At 46.3% G+C, this 15,344-nt stretch overlaps 2 protein-coding genes and 1 long non-coding RNA gene across 5 annotated transcripts; 1 reads left to right on the top strand and 2 right to left on the bottom strand.

Annotated features, from left to right (window-relative positions):
- Nucleotides 1–7,321: 7,321 nt before the first annotated feature.
- On the top strand, nt 7,322–8,282 carry LOC117648295. Its single transcript, XR_004587885.1, has 2 exons — nt 7,322–7,479; nt 7,859–8,282. It is a non-coding gene; the product is annotated as an uncharacterized LOC117648295 (long non-coding RNA).
- Nucleotides 8,283–9,572: 1,290 nt separating this feature from the next.
- On the bottom strand, nt 9,573–12,831 carry LOC117648293. Of its 2 annotated transcripts, none has more exons than XM_034390748.1 (12): nt 12,730–12,831; nt 12,544–12,660; nt 12,311–12,469; nt 12,093–12,239; nt 11,905–12,021; nt 11,757–11,826; nt 11,661–11,664; nt 11,220–11,325; nt 10,926–11,129; nt 10,606–10,768; nt 10,393–10,517; nt 9,573–10,297 (listed from the first exon to the last, which is right to left on the bottom strand). In XM_034390748.1, exons 2-10 carry the CDS (start codon nt 12,592–12,594, stop codon nt 10,745–10,747), a joined length of 882 nt encoding a protein of 293 aa, XP_034246639.1. In that variant the 5' UTR covers nt 12,595–12,660; nt 12,730–12,831; the 3' UTR covers nt 9,573–10,297; nt 10,393–10,517; nt 10,606–10,744. The 2 variants fall into 2 exon arrangements, with proteins under 2 accessions (XP_034246639.1, XP_034246640.1); XM_034390749.1 differs by having other exon boundaries at nt 11,905–12,018.
- Nucleotides 12,832–13,187: 356 nt separating this feature from the next.
- On the bottom strand, nt 13,188–15,338 carry LOC117648294. 2 transcript variants are annotated; one of them, XM_034390751.1, is made up of 5 exons: nt 15,179–15,338; nt 13,934–14,145; nt 13,581–13,853; nt 13,305–13,420; nt 13,188–13,212 (listed from the first exon to the last, which is right to left on the bottom strand). In XM_034390751.1, the coding sequence occupies exons 1-3, from the start codon at nt 15,202–15,204 to the stop codon at nt 13,582–13,584; spliced, it is 510 nt and encodes a 169-aa protein (XP_034246642.1). In that variant the 5' UTR covers nt 15,205–15,338; the 3' UTR covers nt 13,188–13,212; nt 13,305–13,420; nt 13,581. The 2 variants fall into 2 exon arrangements, with proteins under 2 accessions (XP_034246642.1, XP_034246643.1); XM_034390752.1 differs by having other exon boundaries at nt 13,581–13,850.
- Between the last annotated feature and the right edge of the window lie 6 nt (nt 15,339–15,344).

The following is a 15,344-nucleotide window of genomic DNA, read 5'->3' as shown; positions in this document are numbered from 1 at the left end:
GCGCCCGAGATTTTGACCGCCTCCACCGGTCTTCTGGCCCACTGTGCGCGGTGGCGGGCGGTGGCGGGCGGTGGCGGGCGGTGGCACAACGGCGGCGCGACAGGGCTTCCCCCGTGACGCCTCGCCTCGCCGCAGACTGCTGCTTGCTGCCGGTTGACCGCATTCGCACAGAGGTGACGAATATCGCCGGGCCCGGGCCTGGTCCCCTCCGTGTGGTGGTCGGTCCAGGACAAGGTCCAGGACAAGGTCCAGGACAAGGTCCAGGACAAGGTCCAGGACAAGGTCCAGGACAAGGTCCAGGACAAGGTCCAGGACAAGGTCCAGGAGTCCTGGAGCGTCCAGGGATTTCCAGGAACCGCCGCGCCGCGTCAGCGCGTCCGCCCGCGAGGCGGTGTTGCAAGCCGCGGCCCGTCATGTGCAAAAGCAGCAAAAGCGCGCGGTTTTATCGCCCCCTTGTCTGCGTTCGGGTTCCAACTTGGCGCCCTGACGGTAGCGCAGCGGAGGAAGCGGAGCGTCGGCCCTTCTCCTTCCCCCTCCCCTTTCCCTTGTTGAGTAATACGTCACTTTCTCCGATTCGTCCGACACCTGCCCTGGCCGGCCGGCAGGGGGCCCACCCCGCCCAGCCCCGCCCAGCCCCGCCCAGCCGTGCACGCGTGCGTACGCCCAGGATGAGGAGGGTACAACGAGCCTCAGCGCCTCGCGCCGCTCCACGCCGGCACGCGGCACGCGGCACGCGGCACGCGGCACGCAGCACGCAGCGTTCGGCGGCCACTTAGGATTCCAGGCCTTCCAGCCTTCCAGCCACGCGCGGCCTGCGGGTTGCGCGCTGCCCACGTTCCCTACACTCTGTGCAATGAGCACTGTGGAGCACGGCGCTGCTGTGGTCAGCAGACTCAGAGTCGTTTTCGTCGCTCTGACTCTCTCGCACCTACTAGGGATGCCCCACAGGGACCGCAGAAGTAGTTCATGACCCGGGGGGGGGGGGGGGGGGGTGTTGCGCCTCGCTGATAGGCAAGGCAGAAGATAACTAGACAGCTGCAAGGCAGCGGGCGCGCGGGCGAACGTATCTTCGGCGTGTGTTCGTGGTTTTTTCCATTCGCGTCGCTCGTTCGCTCGCTATGTAACCTAACTTGAACTTAACCTAAAAGGAACGTAACTTTAACGTAACTTAAAACTAATGTAACCTAAAAATAACCTAACCTAAAGGTTACCTAACCTAACTTACTTAACTTACCCAACCGTAATTTACTAGCCAGGGGAAGGCCTTCGGCCTCGATGCTGAGCTGGATTCTGCTGGAGATGGAAATTCCTTTTTCATCAGTAGTAAATTTGGATGTGTTTATTTTGAAAATGAGCCTCTTTTCTTTTGGGGGGGTGATAGCCAGGAAGTACCAGGTGTTTCAGAAACCCCGTAGAAGTTTGAAGGTATGCAGACATTCCTAGACAGCAGGCAAACTACTGCGCACCCGGAGGGGAGGGGCGCACCAGGATAACATCACGCCGTGGAGTCATAAGGAAGGAGACATACACCTACACCTATGGATGAGTGCCGATTTTAATTTTGGTTATGGTTCTTGGGCTGGTTGTGGGTTGGTTTTGGTGTCCACCTCTCTGCGGTTGGCTGACCGGGCGGTCACCCCCTCCCCGCCGTCGCCGCCGCCGCTGCAGTCAACAGGGGACGCACGGCCTGCCGAGGTCGCGGTCCCAGCGGCGGTGCGGCGCCAACCACCCACGCGCCCGGCGTGTAGGCAGCACCAACAACGGTGGGCTCCAAGGGGTTGCCTACCTATCGGGCGCTCCCATCGGGAGCACGACAAACCCCGTCCGCATGGCGCGGCCGGCTGCCAGCATGGGCCGCGGTTTGGCGCTCAGCAGACAGACCGGCCGGCCAGCCGGGGCCCGAGGGCAACGCGCTGTCCCACACCCCGAGAGCGGATACAGCGCAACGCCCCTCCAGCCCCCACAACCCTTGTGACCGAAGAACACCAGCCTCGCACCTAACCAGTCGTTGCATGTTGTGTTGCACGGAGGAGACGGGGCACATGCCCTCTCTCTCGTAGTCGCAGGCCTACAACAGCATGCAGAGCGACACAGAGGAGCATCGCGGGGAAGGGCTCCAGGCCTCACACCGACGGACGCCGTGGCGGCCGAACACGAGTATGGGGTGGGCGTAATGCCTCGGGTTAGAGTCCTGTTCCAGCCGAGAGGTCGCATCAAGAAAAGGGTAGGGGTGAAGCAAAGTAACAATGGCCAAGACGCGTCAAGAAAGAAGAGAAGAAGACACCGAAAGTGCAACTGTTCCCGAGAACAAGGGACGAAGCAGGCGGGTTCCGGACTCGGTCAAGCTCAAAAGAGGCTGGCCCAGGGTAGGGACGGCACAACCCTCACGGGAAAGGCCTGTCACTAACCCGCGGGGAAGGCACTCTGCGAGCCAGGGGCATGTAGCCGCTTGAGGTTCTTCCCCGCCGAGGTAAAGTTCTCCCCTAATAAGGACGACCATGTCCCGTTTTGCAGTGCAGGCGGGCATGTGTCGGGCCCGAAATGGCATACGATCATATGTGGTCTAGCCCTTACTGGTACTGGTACTGAAGGTATGCAACCCGCTCGCCGTCGTGCGGGCGGGCTTGCCTACGCGCTGGTCGGCGGGCGCCGGAGCGATCATGGGTTGCCACTAGGGATGGGCACTTTATGCAAATAAAAACACCCAATTATGCGGTAAAATTTTGTGCTATTATGCGGGACTTATGCGACTAAAATGGCCCAAAAATGCGCTTTTTATGCGCAAAAAAACCTTCTTTTCTGCAAAAAATGCAATAAGAGGGCAAAAAGGTCAAAAATTGAAAAAGAGGGGAAAATGCATGAAAAGGGTTAATTTTTAAACAAACCAAAATGGTCACAGTCTGAATTTTATCGTGAATATATTAGAAACTTCGATCAGTGGGACGCAACGAGCCAAACCTCCTCCACTGACAACCTGCACCGCGCGAAAAATTCAAATTTTAACTTGTGTTTCTGCTTTAAAACTTCTAAAAACACGATAACCGACCAAAAGAAATAATCCTAGGAATCAATTATAACAGCAAAATGCACTTTTTGGGTTCAAAATGTGAATTATGCGAGAAAAATGCGTGAATTATGCGCATTATGCGTAAATGGCCAATTATGCGACCATTATGCGATTTATAAATGTGACAGGCAATGCACCCGGACTCCAAACATATCAAAATTTTTCCATTTGCAATAAGTTTAGAAATTATGCAAAATATGCGCTTGCATATAGTGCCCATCCCTAGTTGCCACTCGTCCACTAGTGCAGCTGGGTGACGTCCCCCTTCCCCTCGCTGCTCCGGTTGCGCTCGGCTGGCCCGGTCAACTCCCTGTCTCTGTCGCACTCATGGAGCTCTGTATGAGAGCGCGAGAGAGACAGGGTGACTCCCTACCGACCGGGAGGCGGGCCTTCTCGTCCTGCTCGGCGCCACGGCGGTGCCAAGACGGCCATGGCCTTTTCTCCCCGCCGCCAAAGACCGTCGCGCGGCCCTTCGGCCCTTCGCGTGGGATGCTGGTCCGCCGAGCTCCGCGCTCGCAGCGTTTGAGGCGCGCCGCCGCGTTCGCTTTGCGTTCGCTTTGCGTTCGCTTTGCGTTCGCTTTGCGTTCGCTTTGCGTTCGCTTTGCGTTCGCTTTGCGTTCGCTTTGCGTTCGCTTTGCGTTCGCTTTGCGTTCGCTTTGCGTTCGCTTTGCGTTCGCTTTGCGTTCGCTTTGCGTTCGCTTTGCGTTCGCTTTGCGTTCGCTTTGCGTTCGCTTTGCGTTCGCTTTGCGTTCGCTTTGCGTTCGCTTTGCGTTCGCTTTGCGTTCGCTTTGCGTTCGCTTTCGGACCGTCGCGGACGTGACAAAGGCCCCGACCGCAGCGAGCCGGGAGACCCGTGACACGTTTAGTCTAGACACAGTCTTCTGTCCTCAAACGGGACCCGAATCGAACGCATGACCCCACCGTTGGATTGCCCTTCCAACGAGCAATCCATTGGTGGGGTCACACGTTCGATTTGAGTCCCATTTGGCGACTCTGGAGCTCAAAACGCGTCGAGAATTTTCGAGGGCTGCCGTGCAGACTGCAGGCGGCGCTCGCGCGGCCGCGTTGTGTCCTGGGCTGCTCCAACGACGCTCGGCGTCGATGCGGTGATAGCCCATCCCCCGCAGCAAGGCGAAGCAGGCAAGCGAGGTTCAAACGCAATTTAGAAGGAGCCTCAGCTGGTCCAGGTAGTACACCTCGCCGGAGCACAGAAATGTGCGCACCCGTATCAAGGATACACTGGAGGGGCACATTATTAACCTTCAAATTGCACGACGGGGACCCAACGGGTGTGAATTCTATCGCCTCCTCTGTCCCGTCAGCCGAAGCTCTCAGGGAGGCTAGCGCCCGTTTCCCGAAGGCGCGGGAGTAACAGTAGGCATGACAGCTGGGCCTGCACTCGCGACCATCCCCTGCACTGCGGGCATCCCCTGTGCGGCCATGGGCCAAGAGAGGGCAGCGTGGTAGTACTGCGGGGGTGCGGGCCACGCGATGGGTACGCCAGCCTGAGGTACAGGCTGGGCGGGGACGTGCGGCGCGTGAGGCGGCTGCTGCTGCTGCGGCGCGGGGGTAGGCTGGGGCAGTGGGGCGCGAGGGCAGGTGCTTTGCGTTCGCTTTCGGACCGTCGCGGACGTGACAAAGGCCCCGACCGCAGCGAGCCGGGAGACCCGTGACACGTTTAGTCTAGACACAGTCTTCTGTCCTCAAACGGGACCCGAATCGAACGCATGACCCCACCGTTGGATTGCCCTTCCAACGAGCAATCCATTGGTGGGGTCACACGTTCGGTTTGAGTCCCATTTGGCGACTCTGGAGCTCAAAACGCGTCGAGAATTTTCGAGGGCTGCCGTGCAGACTGCAGGCGGCGCTCGCGTGGCCGGGTTGTGTCCTGGCCCTGGCAGCGCCCGTCCCCGTCTCCGGCCCCAGCAAACGGTCGTACAGCGAGGCCGTACGCACGTCGCCTAGGGACGCTAGGGACCATGGAGCAGGACCCAGGAAACAAGCCCGCCAGTCCGGTAAGGGCGGCAAGGGTCACACCAAGCCGCAGGACGCCGACGACCAGGCCGCCAAGAGGCTCGCCAAGGCCGCCACCAAGCCGCAGGACGGCGACGACCAGGCCGCCAAGAGGCTCGCCAAGGCCGCCACCAAGCCGCAGGACGATCAGGCCGCAACCAAATACCAAATCACGGCGAAATCAGACCGGTAAGGCATGCATTTGTAGAGGATGGAGCACTTCCAGCACCTTTAAGGCAGCCAGGATGCGTGCGAGCGCGCCCCGCAGTAGTCACTTCGATTAATAAATTAAATTCGCGCATAAAAACGGCTGGCCCTCAAACCAGGGTGATATCTGCTCGGTAAGGCATGCATTTGTAGAGGATGGGGCACTTCGAGGACCTTCTAGGCGGCCAGGATGCGCACCTTGGTGTCAAAATGACCGTCTTGAAGAGACGAATCGAATGAGCTCCCTGCCAAGGTGATCGGACGTCACTTAGCCGTCGTTTGTAGATGATTTAGCTTTTCTGGGCCTCGAACAGGATGGAAGAGCCCGATTTCGGCGTGGCACCATATCCAGATCGAAAGATCACCCCCGGAAACAAAAAAGGAAGACTATCCTATCGTTCCCATCACAAGGTGCAAGGTTGAAGCCCTTACCGTCCCCACTGCCGCGGCATGCCGCGCTGCGCTTCACGCGCCTACACTGGTTGAGCACAGAAAAATTGTGCATTTTGTCGCCGCCGCCGGAGCGCGCTGCTTGCGCTGCTGGAACGCCAACAGGCGACCGCCGGCGGTGTACATCCCAAACCTCATCGTCCCACGACGTGAACAGCCGCGTCATGAACATGACCACCAATCTGAATAACCTGGGGCACAGCCTTCATCGCCACCTCCCTCGCACGCGGCCATCACACTGTCGGTCACTGCACCTTGAGTTTGGGTTTCTTTGTTTGTGTTGTTACTATCTAAAATGAGGGTAGGAAGTATCATTCCTATCACCCAGGGTAGAAGCCTCAATCTTGAGAAGCACCAAATTAGGTAAAAATAAAGGATTGAAAACAATTGTTAGTTTGGAGTGGAAATGGAAGTAATTTTCGTTATCAGCACTCAAAAAGCTGCAAGAATCAATGTACTAGTCAATTTAAAAAATTTGATCCAAAAATGGTTAAATTTTGGATCTGGGGACAATTTATAAGTCAGTATTGAAGTCAGCGCACTGAAAACTACAGGGAAACTTTTAAATCTCAACTTGGGATGTTTGGCCCCAAATTGCGTAGCTCTAGATAAAAGTGTCAGTTTGGTATTGAAATATGTAGTTATTGTGACTAGTACACCTGAAACTACAGACAGTACTCTAGACGCAATTTCTGTATTCCTGTTCGTCTTCATGAAGCACCCTTCTGCCATCACCAACTCCCTGATGCCACACCAATGTGAAATTTTCAGTCGAGTAATATTCAATTGCCTACTCGTATGCTTTAGTCACTGTCCGATATCTCTTTCTTCTAAACTAATGAATTCACAATTTTATTAGTTATATTTAAGAAACATTTTGTCATTCTTTTATTTTAAACCAGTGAATAAAACAATATTCATTGGAATATGTTATCGTAGTTGATATAAAGAGACTCACTTTAGGGTAGGCCGATCTGAACCAATTTACGGAGACCAATTATTGTCAAGTCCAGTGAATCGTCCAATGCCAAGTCCAATGCCAGGCTACTCTACAAATCAAAGAGTGTACATGGTATGCTCTAACTGGAGCATACTATGTACACTCTTCGATTTGTAGAGTACACAAGGCTTAACGCACCAACATAATTTATCTTACTCATGTCTTGTGATATATTATCTTTTGCAAAATTGGGCTTGTGTTCCGAGTAAATTGTGAAGAGAGTAAGCTTAAAACCACAAATACTGGGCACCAGTTATTGAATAGACTACGGTGAAGTTAAATCCAATGGCCAAGTCACTCACCGCTCAAAACCTGAATCGTCTCATTGACCCTATATATAAATACAACCTCTAATAGAAGACACTTACATTGTTGCTGGTGCCTGGTGTGGTGTTGCGATGGTGTCGAGTGGATGAGATGGATGTCCTGTTGGCGGAGAGTAGATTCTTGCAGAATTACTAGATGCACAGACACTACAGGGAGCAGAACCGAACTGAGTTGAATCGCAGTAGCAGTAACCTGACCTAACACACCGGCGAGCCGGTTGACCACCCGAAAGAAATAGGAGCCGGGTGGTGGGGGTGCTGGGCGCTGGAGGAGACGCGACTCGCACTCGCGACTCTGGCTGGATGGATGCTGATGCTGACAGCTGCTGGAGTCGCGTCGCTGTCAACAGCAACGAGTCCAGCCAGAGTCGCGAGTGTGGGTTAGGTTATCGTGTCCCGTTCGATGGAACATGGAAGTACGTTTTCAATGTTTAATTTTGTGTAGTCAATGCACCTAGAACCCGTGAATGAAGATAGTTATTATTTTAAGGTTTAAGGTTTGACCTCTATTAATAACTTTACATCGGTAAAATATTGACTGGAAGCATCAATTCAGTTGAATTACTAGAATTTTTCTCCTGTGAGCATCTGCATGTTACTGTAATATTTTAATATTCTATTGAATTGCTCAACATATTGATGCGGGTATCCAATGAAGCTCAAGTAGAATTATGGTTCGGAAACGATAATGTAGCTTTCTTATCATTCTGAATTTAAATTGTGTCTGTGGATCTAATATCTATGCTTGTTCACTTTTTTTCACATCCAGTCAATGCTTTTGGTAATTTTTTACAGTTGAATTCCAACACTTGGTCTACAATGCACCATTTTTCAAGGAAAGAACTATTATCGCTACAACAACCATATCCTTCTGCCAACGTGATATTTTTCTGAGTGTTTTGTAGTGACATTTCATGTTCAAATTTTATACTGTCGAACGGTCGAACTTCTTGCATCAGTTTGTCTTGTGTGCTTTATTCATTTCTAAACCAATGTCAATCTTTCATACATTTGTTTGCTTTCAATTTATTTAATGCCTCCTTATTAACCAACATCATGTCCTCAAAGTTAGGTACGAACCATGTATACTAATCTAATTTCCTTGTAGTTCCTCAAAACCGGTATTAAAAATAAAAATCTTATGATGCAACAATAAAATGCTCTTTACTCTTGTACAAAGTTACTGCAAACATCAAATAAAAATATTTTTTAAATTAAATTTTAAGTCTCTTTAAATTATTTCCCTTATTACCTAATTAAGAGGACTAAGAAATTGGAAAGTATCTTAACGTATCGAGATATGAAACATATGCAACTAAAAAATTCAAACTAGTCAGTGGCTGGAGAATTCAAAGCACTAATTGATAATTCAATGAAGTAAACAGAAAACCAAACCATGAAAAAATCGGAAGCATTCGATTGTCTTGGGGGCTACCGCCATTGGCAATAGTGAAAGAAAATAAGAAATTCCCTCAAAGACCGGTATGCCACTTGGTAGGAGCCCTGGTGGTGCCGAGCACCCTCCCCTCCGACGCTCGGACGGCCCCCACCACCACCACAGACTCGGCTCCTAATTCTTTCAGGTGGTCAACGGGAGGGCGGTGTCAACCGCCAGGCGGTCCAGGAGACTGAAGACGACTGCGCCGCGCCGCGACCCGCACCCGCGCAACGCGCAAACGCAACCGTGACGTCCGCACCCGTCCCCCCTCCAACTTGTCACCCTGCAAGATTTTTTTTTAGTTTTTAAATTTTAGGCCTAGAAGTGATTTCTGTCTGGCCAAATATAGATGATCTCAGTCTTGCTTGGTTTATCAACAATAAGGCTTGGACAAAATAAGCATGTTAGGTGTTAATCTTTACAATTGAATTATCCAGATTAGGCTTAGAGTACATATTTGGAAGCCATTAAATGTTTGTTATGTTGCCTCCCATAGGGAGAACATGAAAAAGAGTTTATTGTTTTGTTGTCATTTTAAAGGTTTGGATCAAAATCTCATTTTGTATAGTTTAATTGAAAAAGCTACTTGCTACTTTTGCTAAGCCCTCATGTGTTCATTTCTGTAGGGTGTGTTATTTCAGTCATTAGATAGGGAATTTCTTGTGGACTAGACCCACTCCAGTGTCAGTTCTAGTTTTTGGTCTAGTCTCTCAATACTTTAGAGAACCCTGAGCTCTTGAAATCCTTGTCTATGTATGCAATACAAATAAACAATTACAATGAAAACTCTTTTACTATTTATTTTATAAGACCCTTTTTGTAACGTGGGAACCCTGTTGGTTCTGAAGACATTACAAGATAATATTGATACTATCAATTGATATCAGTGTCTGTCCTTGGGAGTCCATAAGTTAGGAAAGGGCTGGTACTGGGACATTTTCCATCAGACGCCAAACCCCGTAAACTTCAATTTATACAACAAATTATTTCAGCCCTCTTTCTCCAGTTTTTAGCATTATAAATGGATGCTCCCGCATTTAATCAAATCGAGAAGAAACTTGAGATATTAGGCATAAGACAACAAGAGTCTATTGTAAATTTAAAGTATTTCAGTCAATCAACGATCTAACTTTACATAAGTCGAAATGAAAGCATCACAACAGAGACCTTTGTTTCCTACATTATTACATAAATATCTGAAAAGTACACAAAAAAGTGCATATACATGGTAAGTCTGGAGATTTTGAGATACATATCCTTCTAACAAGATGATCTGTCTTACGTAGTTAAAGAGAAATAACAAGGACAGCATAGGTGTTGGATGACATAAGGCAGTAAATAGTATAAACCAGTGCAAGAAAAATGAAGATCCTTAAATATCTGTCCAGCATCAAGCAAAACAGAATTATTGCTGCTTTCAATGGAAATCCAAGTAAAGGAACGAGTTTGATAAGTGAATTCAAACAGCTCTCAAAGTAAATTACATTACTGACACATATCGCTTTTGATACAGGTACATTGCTCCATCTGCATACAGTAGAATGAAATGGCCTAACAGCTTTCTAGATTTGTTAGACTTATCACAGTCTTTGCTCATTTAACAATTCCCCCTTTTTTTTAAACTCTAATAATACTGAATAACAAATCGGGTGGTAGAAGTTAAATGTGATTAATTCAAGCAGGATTACGCAAGATGCCAGAAACATCTCCTTGTATGGGCTGACGCGCCTCCTGGGTGTATGTCCCCCTTAGTGTTGGCAGGAGTTTTCGCAGCACCAGTAATGAGTTGAGGACATCTAAAAGAAAAGATTTTTAAAAAATGCTGTAGAAGGGAGGTACTAAATAAAATCCTTGCCTTGAAAGAGGTAAATACATTTCAAAAAATAAATACCATCTCCTCCGAAGTAATCACAGCCATGGAGCCTCTCTAGCAATTTTCATTAGTTTAGGGACCCAGTCTGTGCCGTAACTTCTGGCAAATAGGCCTGAATGGGATGGCTTCATAAGATTGAACTCCTGATCAATCAGAAAGAAAATAAACAATGCGTATTTAATAGTAGTACAAAGACACATCAGCTGTTGTTTCTTGGAAAACAATTCATACCAATTCTCCTTCATATGACATAAAGTGTGGATATTGATTTAAGATAAATGCTGCAGTTAATTCTTTAAATTCGATCTTTGCTCTCCTCCCAAAAGTCATGTGCATAAGATTGAGAATAATAGTTTTCTCTCCTGGTGTGTCAACCAAGTTCCTGGCTTGTCACCTGAAAATAATTTGAGACAGGCTATAAGTAGCACTCAAGAACCAGGGGGAAAACTTTCAAAATAATAATAAGATAAGAAATTAGGTCCAGTTTTCCATGCATTAGATTCAATTTCATTTTTTTTTCTTTAAAGCAAAAAGACAGCAAACCAACTTACATTTCTGGTAAATTCAATTGGATCAGGGTCACCTTCCTGGGTGTCTACACTGTTGGATGGAATCTCCACCAGCTTCCTTGGTTGCCGAGGAATTTGTTTTGAACGCCTGATTCCTCTCCCAGTCATTTTCTTATCATTCCTCTGTAATCCTACGTTGGCGTTCTCCAGAAAGCCTGTGTTTGTATCAGCATTAAACCAGTGGTGCTGTTAAAAATTAAAATGAAAGTACAATATTAATCCATGGTAATGTATTCCTCTCTTAGGCTATTGAAGTAATAAATAAGACTAACTAACCCAAGGCATATCAGTTCTCTTCATAAGGCGCTTCCGCATCTTGGGGTATTCAATCACAAGATGAATTGCCATTTCATGTCTCATGTCAACTTCAGACAAATTAGGTCTGGAAAGAAAGAGAGTGCAAAGCTTAGACCAAAAAGAAAAAAAAATTTAAAAGGACTCACACAGGCTCATCTTGTATGTAAGATACAAGGATTGTAGACAGGACTTTTCTCTTGGACTCCAAAACAACTCCTTCTTTTTGTAAAATATCGAGTATTTCTGCACCCCCTCAGTACTTTAGCAAAACATCAGCAAAATCATACTTCTGAAAATAATTGGTATAAAAGTACTAATTACCCTATTTTTAAAAAATCTGCCAGAAACAGAAGAAAGAAAGAAGAGGGAAGGGGTCACTTACTGCATGCAAGCCTTTAGCTGCCTTTTCTATAAGTTTACCTATCTGTAAAGAAATGAAAGATGTAATAGAATAGTAATCTTAGAAGGCTAATTCAGGTGCTTCTATTATTTTCAAACAACCTACCCTTTCCTCACCGTTAAGGATATCAACGGCAGAACTTCTGAGTTCACGCTCAGGTATATCAGCTGATAAAACAGGTGGAACCTAGAACCAAATGTATCATAAGTAAAGCCATGAGGTTTGCATTTTAAGCTTTGGCAGTTATGCTGGAATAAGACTCACCCTATCAACTCCACTAGTCCTTACAACATTTTGGTTTACATTTAAAAGAGGTGACCTTCCAACATTCTGTGGTATAGAGCTTAAGTTTCTCCCATCACCATTTCTTGCGGACATCTGCTGAAAGAAAATATAATGAAAATAAAACTGAAGGGTACATAGTGTGTGTAGATAATTTAAAGTACACTTACACTTCGTGAGCCACTTGGTTGTTCTTGATTAGAAGGACCATCAGAAATTCCTCTTTGTGAGCTGTTGGGGACTGGCGATGACTGACCATGATGTTCATTTCTCGCAATGATCCTAGATAGATGCTGCTGGCGTTGGTGAATAGGAGCCTGAAAGCAAAGATCGGAGATAAGACTCCAAGGTACACAATGTGAGCATGGATAATTTAAATCAACCTTACCGATACAGAGCAGCTTGATACTTCTTGATTGGCAAAACCGATAGAATTTCCTTGTGATGAAGTGTGAGAGCTGCTGCGGACCGTTGTCATGAGTCCATGGCACTCCAGTACTGCAGTACTCGCAGGAACCAAATGCCGCTCGGATGGGGTAGAAGAGATCTAAAAGAAAAAACTAGTAATGCAATTTCTATATACAGCATGTGCGCCTGGATAACTGATCTAATATAACTCACATTTTCACTGCAACTTGATGTTTCAACTCTAACAAAAGCAGGAGGTTCCATTTGTGAAGAACTTCAGGAGCCAAATATTGATAAATGCTGTTGGGGCTGAGACGGTTGACCAGAAACCTGAAAAAAATAGTTCTTTTATAAAATTGCTAGGTTTACATGGAGTGTATAAATTGAAATCACACTTACATATTGAAATCTTGTAGGCTTTATTGGTTCTCTTGTAGCCACTACAGATCCATCCAATGTGCGAATCTCTATTGTGTGTGCTGGCTGTGATGGGTCTGAAAGCTGACAGAAAATATATGATTAGAATAAAAATGAATAGCAAAAAAATGATTTTAAAGAAATAGGTTGTGTAGAAATGAAAGGTTCATTTAACACACAAAAATTACTTCCCACAAGAAAATGAAAGAAAGGCATGCACTTCGGAGTAATCAGATACTTACAACTGACTGGCGAGCATCAGACTCTTGTGAACAGGAATTAAATTCAAGAGGCTGTGTGACAAACTGAAAAATAAGATAATACCACAATCAGACATCTTGATGATAAAGAAAGAAATGGATATCTACTATCAAGTTTCACACTTACAGAGGAGATGGATGAACAAGAACCCTTATCATTATTATCAAATTGGTCATCCTGATTGGCAGCTCTTGAATCAAGTGACTAAATTAGAAAAAAAAGTAATAATAATAATAATAATTAGCAGTTGGTACCATTGCAGCCAAAGAAATTAATTACAATCAAACAGCACTTACATTATTTAAAATATTTATGGCATGTAACAGATCTAGCCTAGTGCCCTTATTTAGTCCAATATCTCTGAAATCATTGTCATTCATTGTCAGCAAATGTCTTCCTGAGATTCTCTCATCTGAAACAAACAAACAAAAACTAATACGAGAACAACAATTTAAACACATCACAATGTTGAAAAACTTTCAGATATATGGTTTTGAGAAAAATGACATCTTTTATAAGCAAGATATTCAAAAGGCACCGTTTCGCTAGAAATTTTATGAAAATTAGCTCACTTTATTCAGACACGGTTCTTGGAGCCAAATAAAGTTTGTTGGAATCGTATCTTTTCCACAGAGCCAATGGCCGGTAAGCTGCAAGATGTTCTGGTTGCTTCACATTGTTCCCAGCATTGTCACCAGGTTGCACTTCAAAGGCACAAAACTTGGCATCAAATCTCAGAGTCTTCCACTGCTTTGTGATGAGATAAACAGTCTCTTGATTGCTAGATACATAAATCGCCTCAATTCGGCTAAACCTGGGGTGTGTACCAACTTTCTCCAACTCTTCTGTCACAAATAAGAGGGGTCTGAACTCAACACCCATGCAGACTACTTTCTTAGTGACATGATAAACTTCAGTGAATTACCAAGGCCAGCTTTTTTCAACTCTTCACAATGCATAGAGGAAGTCACGGAGATTAACTTTGTTCCTTGCTTACCAACAGTGATATAGCTCTTTTGCTCTTGTTTATCAGCAGCTAACTTCATTTGAAGCATGTCCATTAATGTCATCAACGAGTTGTGATGATTATGTGCCACAGTTGCTATCAATTTAAACGAGAAATGGCGGGCTTCATACCTAGCACACCAATAGAGAATTAAAGGTCCAAATCATCTAATTGTTTCACTCATGTGGAGCCAATGGTGATGCTTGTTTAACATCTTAATTATCTTACGCCGTTTCCTGCGTAGCTGAGGACCAGGAAACTGGATCAGGAATAACTTCTGCGTCATCATCTGAATTCTCTTGAAAATCCACAAACCCCTGACTTTGTGATGACCCAGCTGATGAAGAAAGAGAACGGGAAGAAAGACAAAGTCAGGGGTTTGTGGATTTTCAAGAGAATTCAGATGATGACGCAGAAGTTATTCCTGATCCAGTTTCCTGGTCCTCAGCTACGCAGGAAACGGCGTAAGATAATTAAGATGTTAAACAAGCATCACCATTGGCTCCACATGAGTGAAACAATTAGACGATTTGGACCTTAAGATTGTGATGACCCAGCTGATGAAGAAAAAGAACGGGAAGAAAGACAATCTTCATCAGCTGCATCAACACAATCTTCGTGACCAGGTTCTGCAACATCACCATCCACAGGACCTTCGGGTTTCCCAGGAAAAATTTGCATAAAAAGAGTATGATGCTTCTCGATGAACTTATCAAGATCTGTCAAAATACTTTCAGAGTGAGCACGAGAGAAAGCAATTCTCATGACTTGATTCAGTAAACTAATCGGGTCTTCATCCGGCACCAAATCAGCAAATAAGAAAGGAAATATTCTTGTCAAGCACCACATTTGGGCGCCACTCTGATGAAGGTTAGACTTAATACTTCTGAGATAATCCTCGGTAAAATTAGTTGTTGGTCTGTTTTTCTTATCAGGACTACCAAGGTCAAAGAATTGAATACGAGACTTGAGGTTAGCAATGGAGAGATACTTTTTCACACAAACATAATGGGGGAGTGCCAACTTAATTTCAATTTTGTTGACACCTTGAAGAAAATCGTGAAAGATGTCAAATACTGAGTGGCCAGCTGTTTCAAAAAATCTGAATCCACGAAGTAATGATGGGCCATCAACACCTGTGGCTTTCTTATTAGCTTCACTTACACGAGCAGCAGCAACATCAGCAGCATGGTTTACTGGGTTGCGTAACACACCAACTTTCAATCCATCTTGCCACATCTCTCCTCTGGTGATGTAGCAAAGTCGACAAAAACAATTGGCAGAGGGATGCCTGAATCCCAGTATTTCTGCAGCAGCAAGCAAATCTCCT

The sequence above is a fragment of the Thrips palmi genome, unplaced genomic scaffold, assembly GCF_012932325.1.
Source record: "Thrips palmi isolate BJ-2018 unplaced genomic scaffold, TpBJ-2018v1 HiC_scaffold_3, whole genome shotgun sequence".
NCBI classification, from domain to species: Eukaryota; Metazoa; Arthropoda; class Insecta; order Thysanoptera; family Thripidae; genus Thrips; species Thrips palmi.
The sequence above is the reverse complement of the archived record's forward strand: the minus strand, read 5'-3'. Positions and strand labels throughout refer to the sequence as shown.

What these genes read in the sequence shown, in the direction of transcription:
- LOC117648293 (XM_034390748.1), bottom strand. Translation starts at nt 12,594, where the DNA reads ATGGAACCTCCTGCTTTTGTTAGAGTTGAAACATCAAGTTGCAGTGAA. An exon ending in CATCAAGTTGCAGTGAAAAT is followed by an intron (nt 12,470 to 12,543) that starts GTGAGTTATATT and finishes TTTTTCTTTTAG; the next exon opens with ATCTCTTCTACCCCATCCGA. An exon ending in AGAGAACTGATATGCCTTGG is followed by an intron (nt 11,130 to 11,219) that starts GTTAGTTAGTCT and finishes AATTTTTAACAG; the next exon opens with CACCACTGGTTTAATGCTGA.
- LOC117648294 (XM_034390751.1), bottom strand. Translation starts at nt 15,204, where the DNA reads ATGCTGCTGATGTTGCTGCTGCTCGT. An exon ending in CTGATGTTGCTGCTGCTCGT is followed by an intron (nt 14,146 to 15,178) that starts GTAAGTGAAGCT and finishes TTGGTGTGCTAG; the next exon opens with GTATGAAGCCCGCCATTTCT. An exon ending in GTTGAAAAAAGCTGGCCTTG is followed by an intron (nt 13,854 to 13,933) that starts GTAATTCACTGA and finishes TATTTGTGACAG; the next exon opens with AAGAGTTGGAGAAAGTTGGT.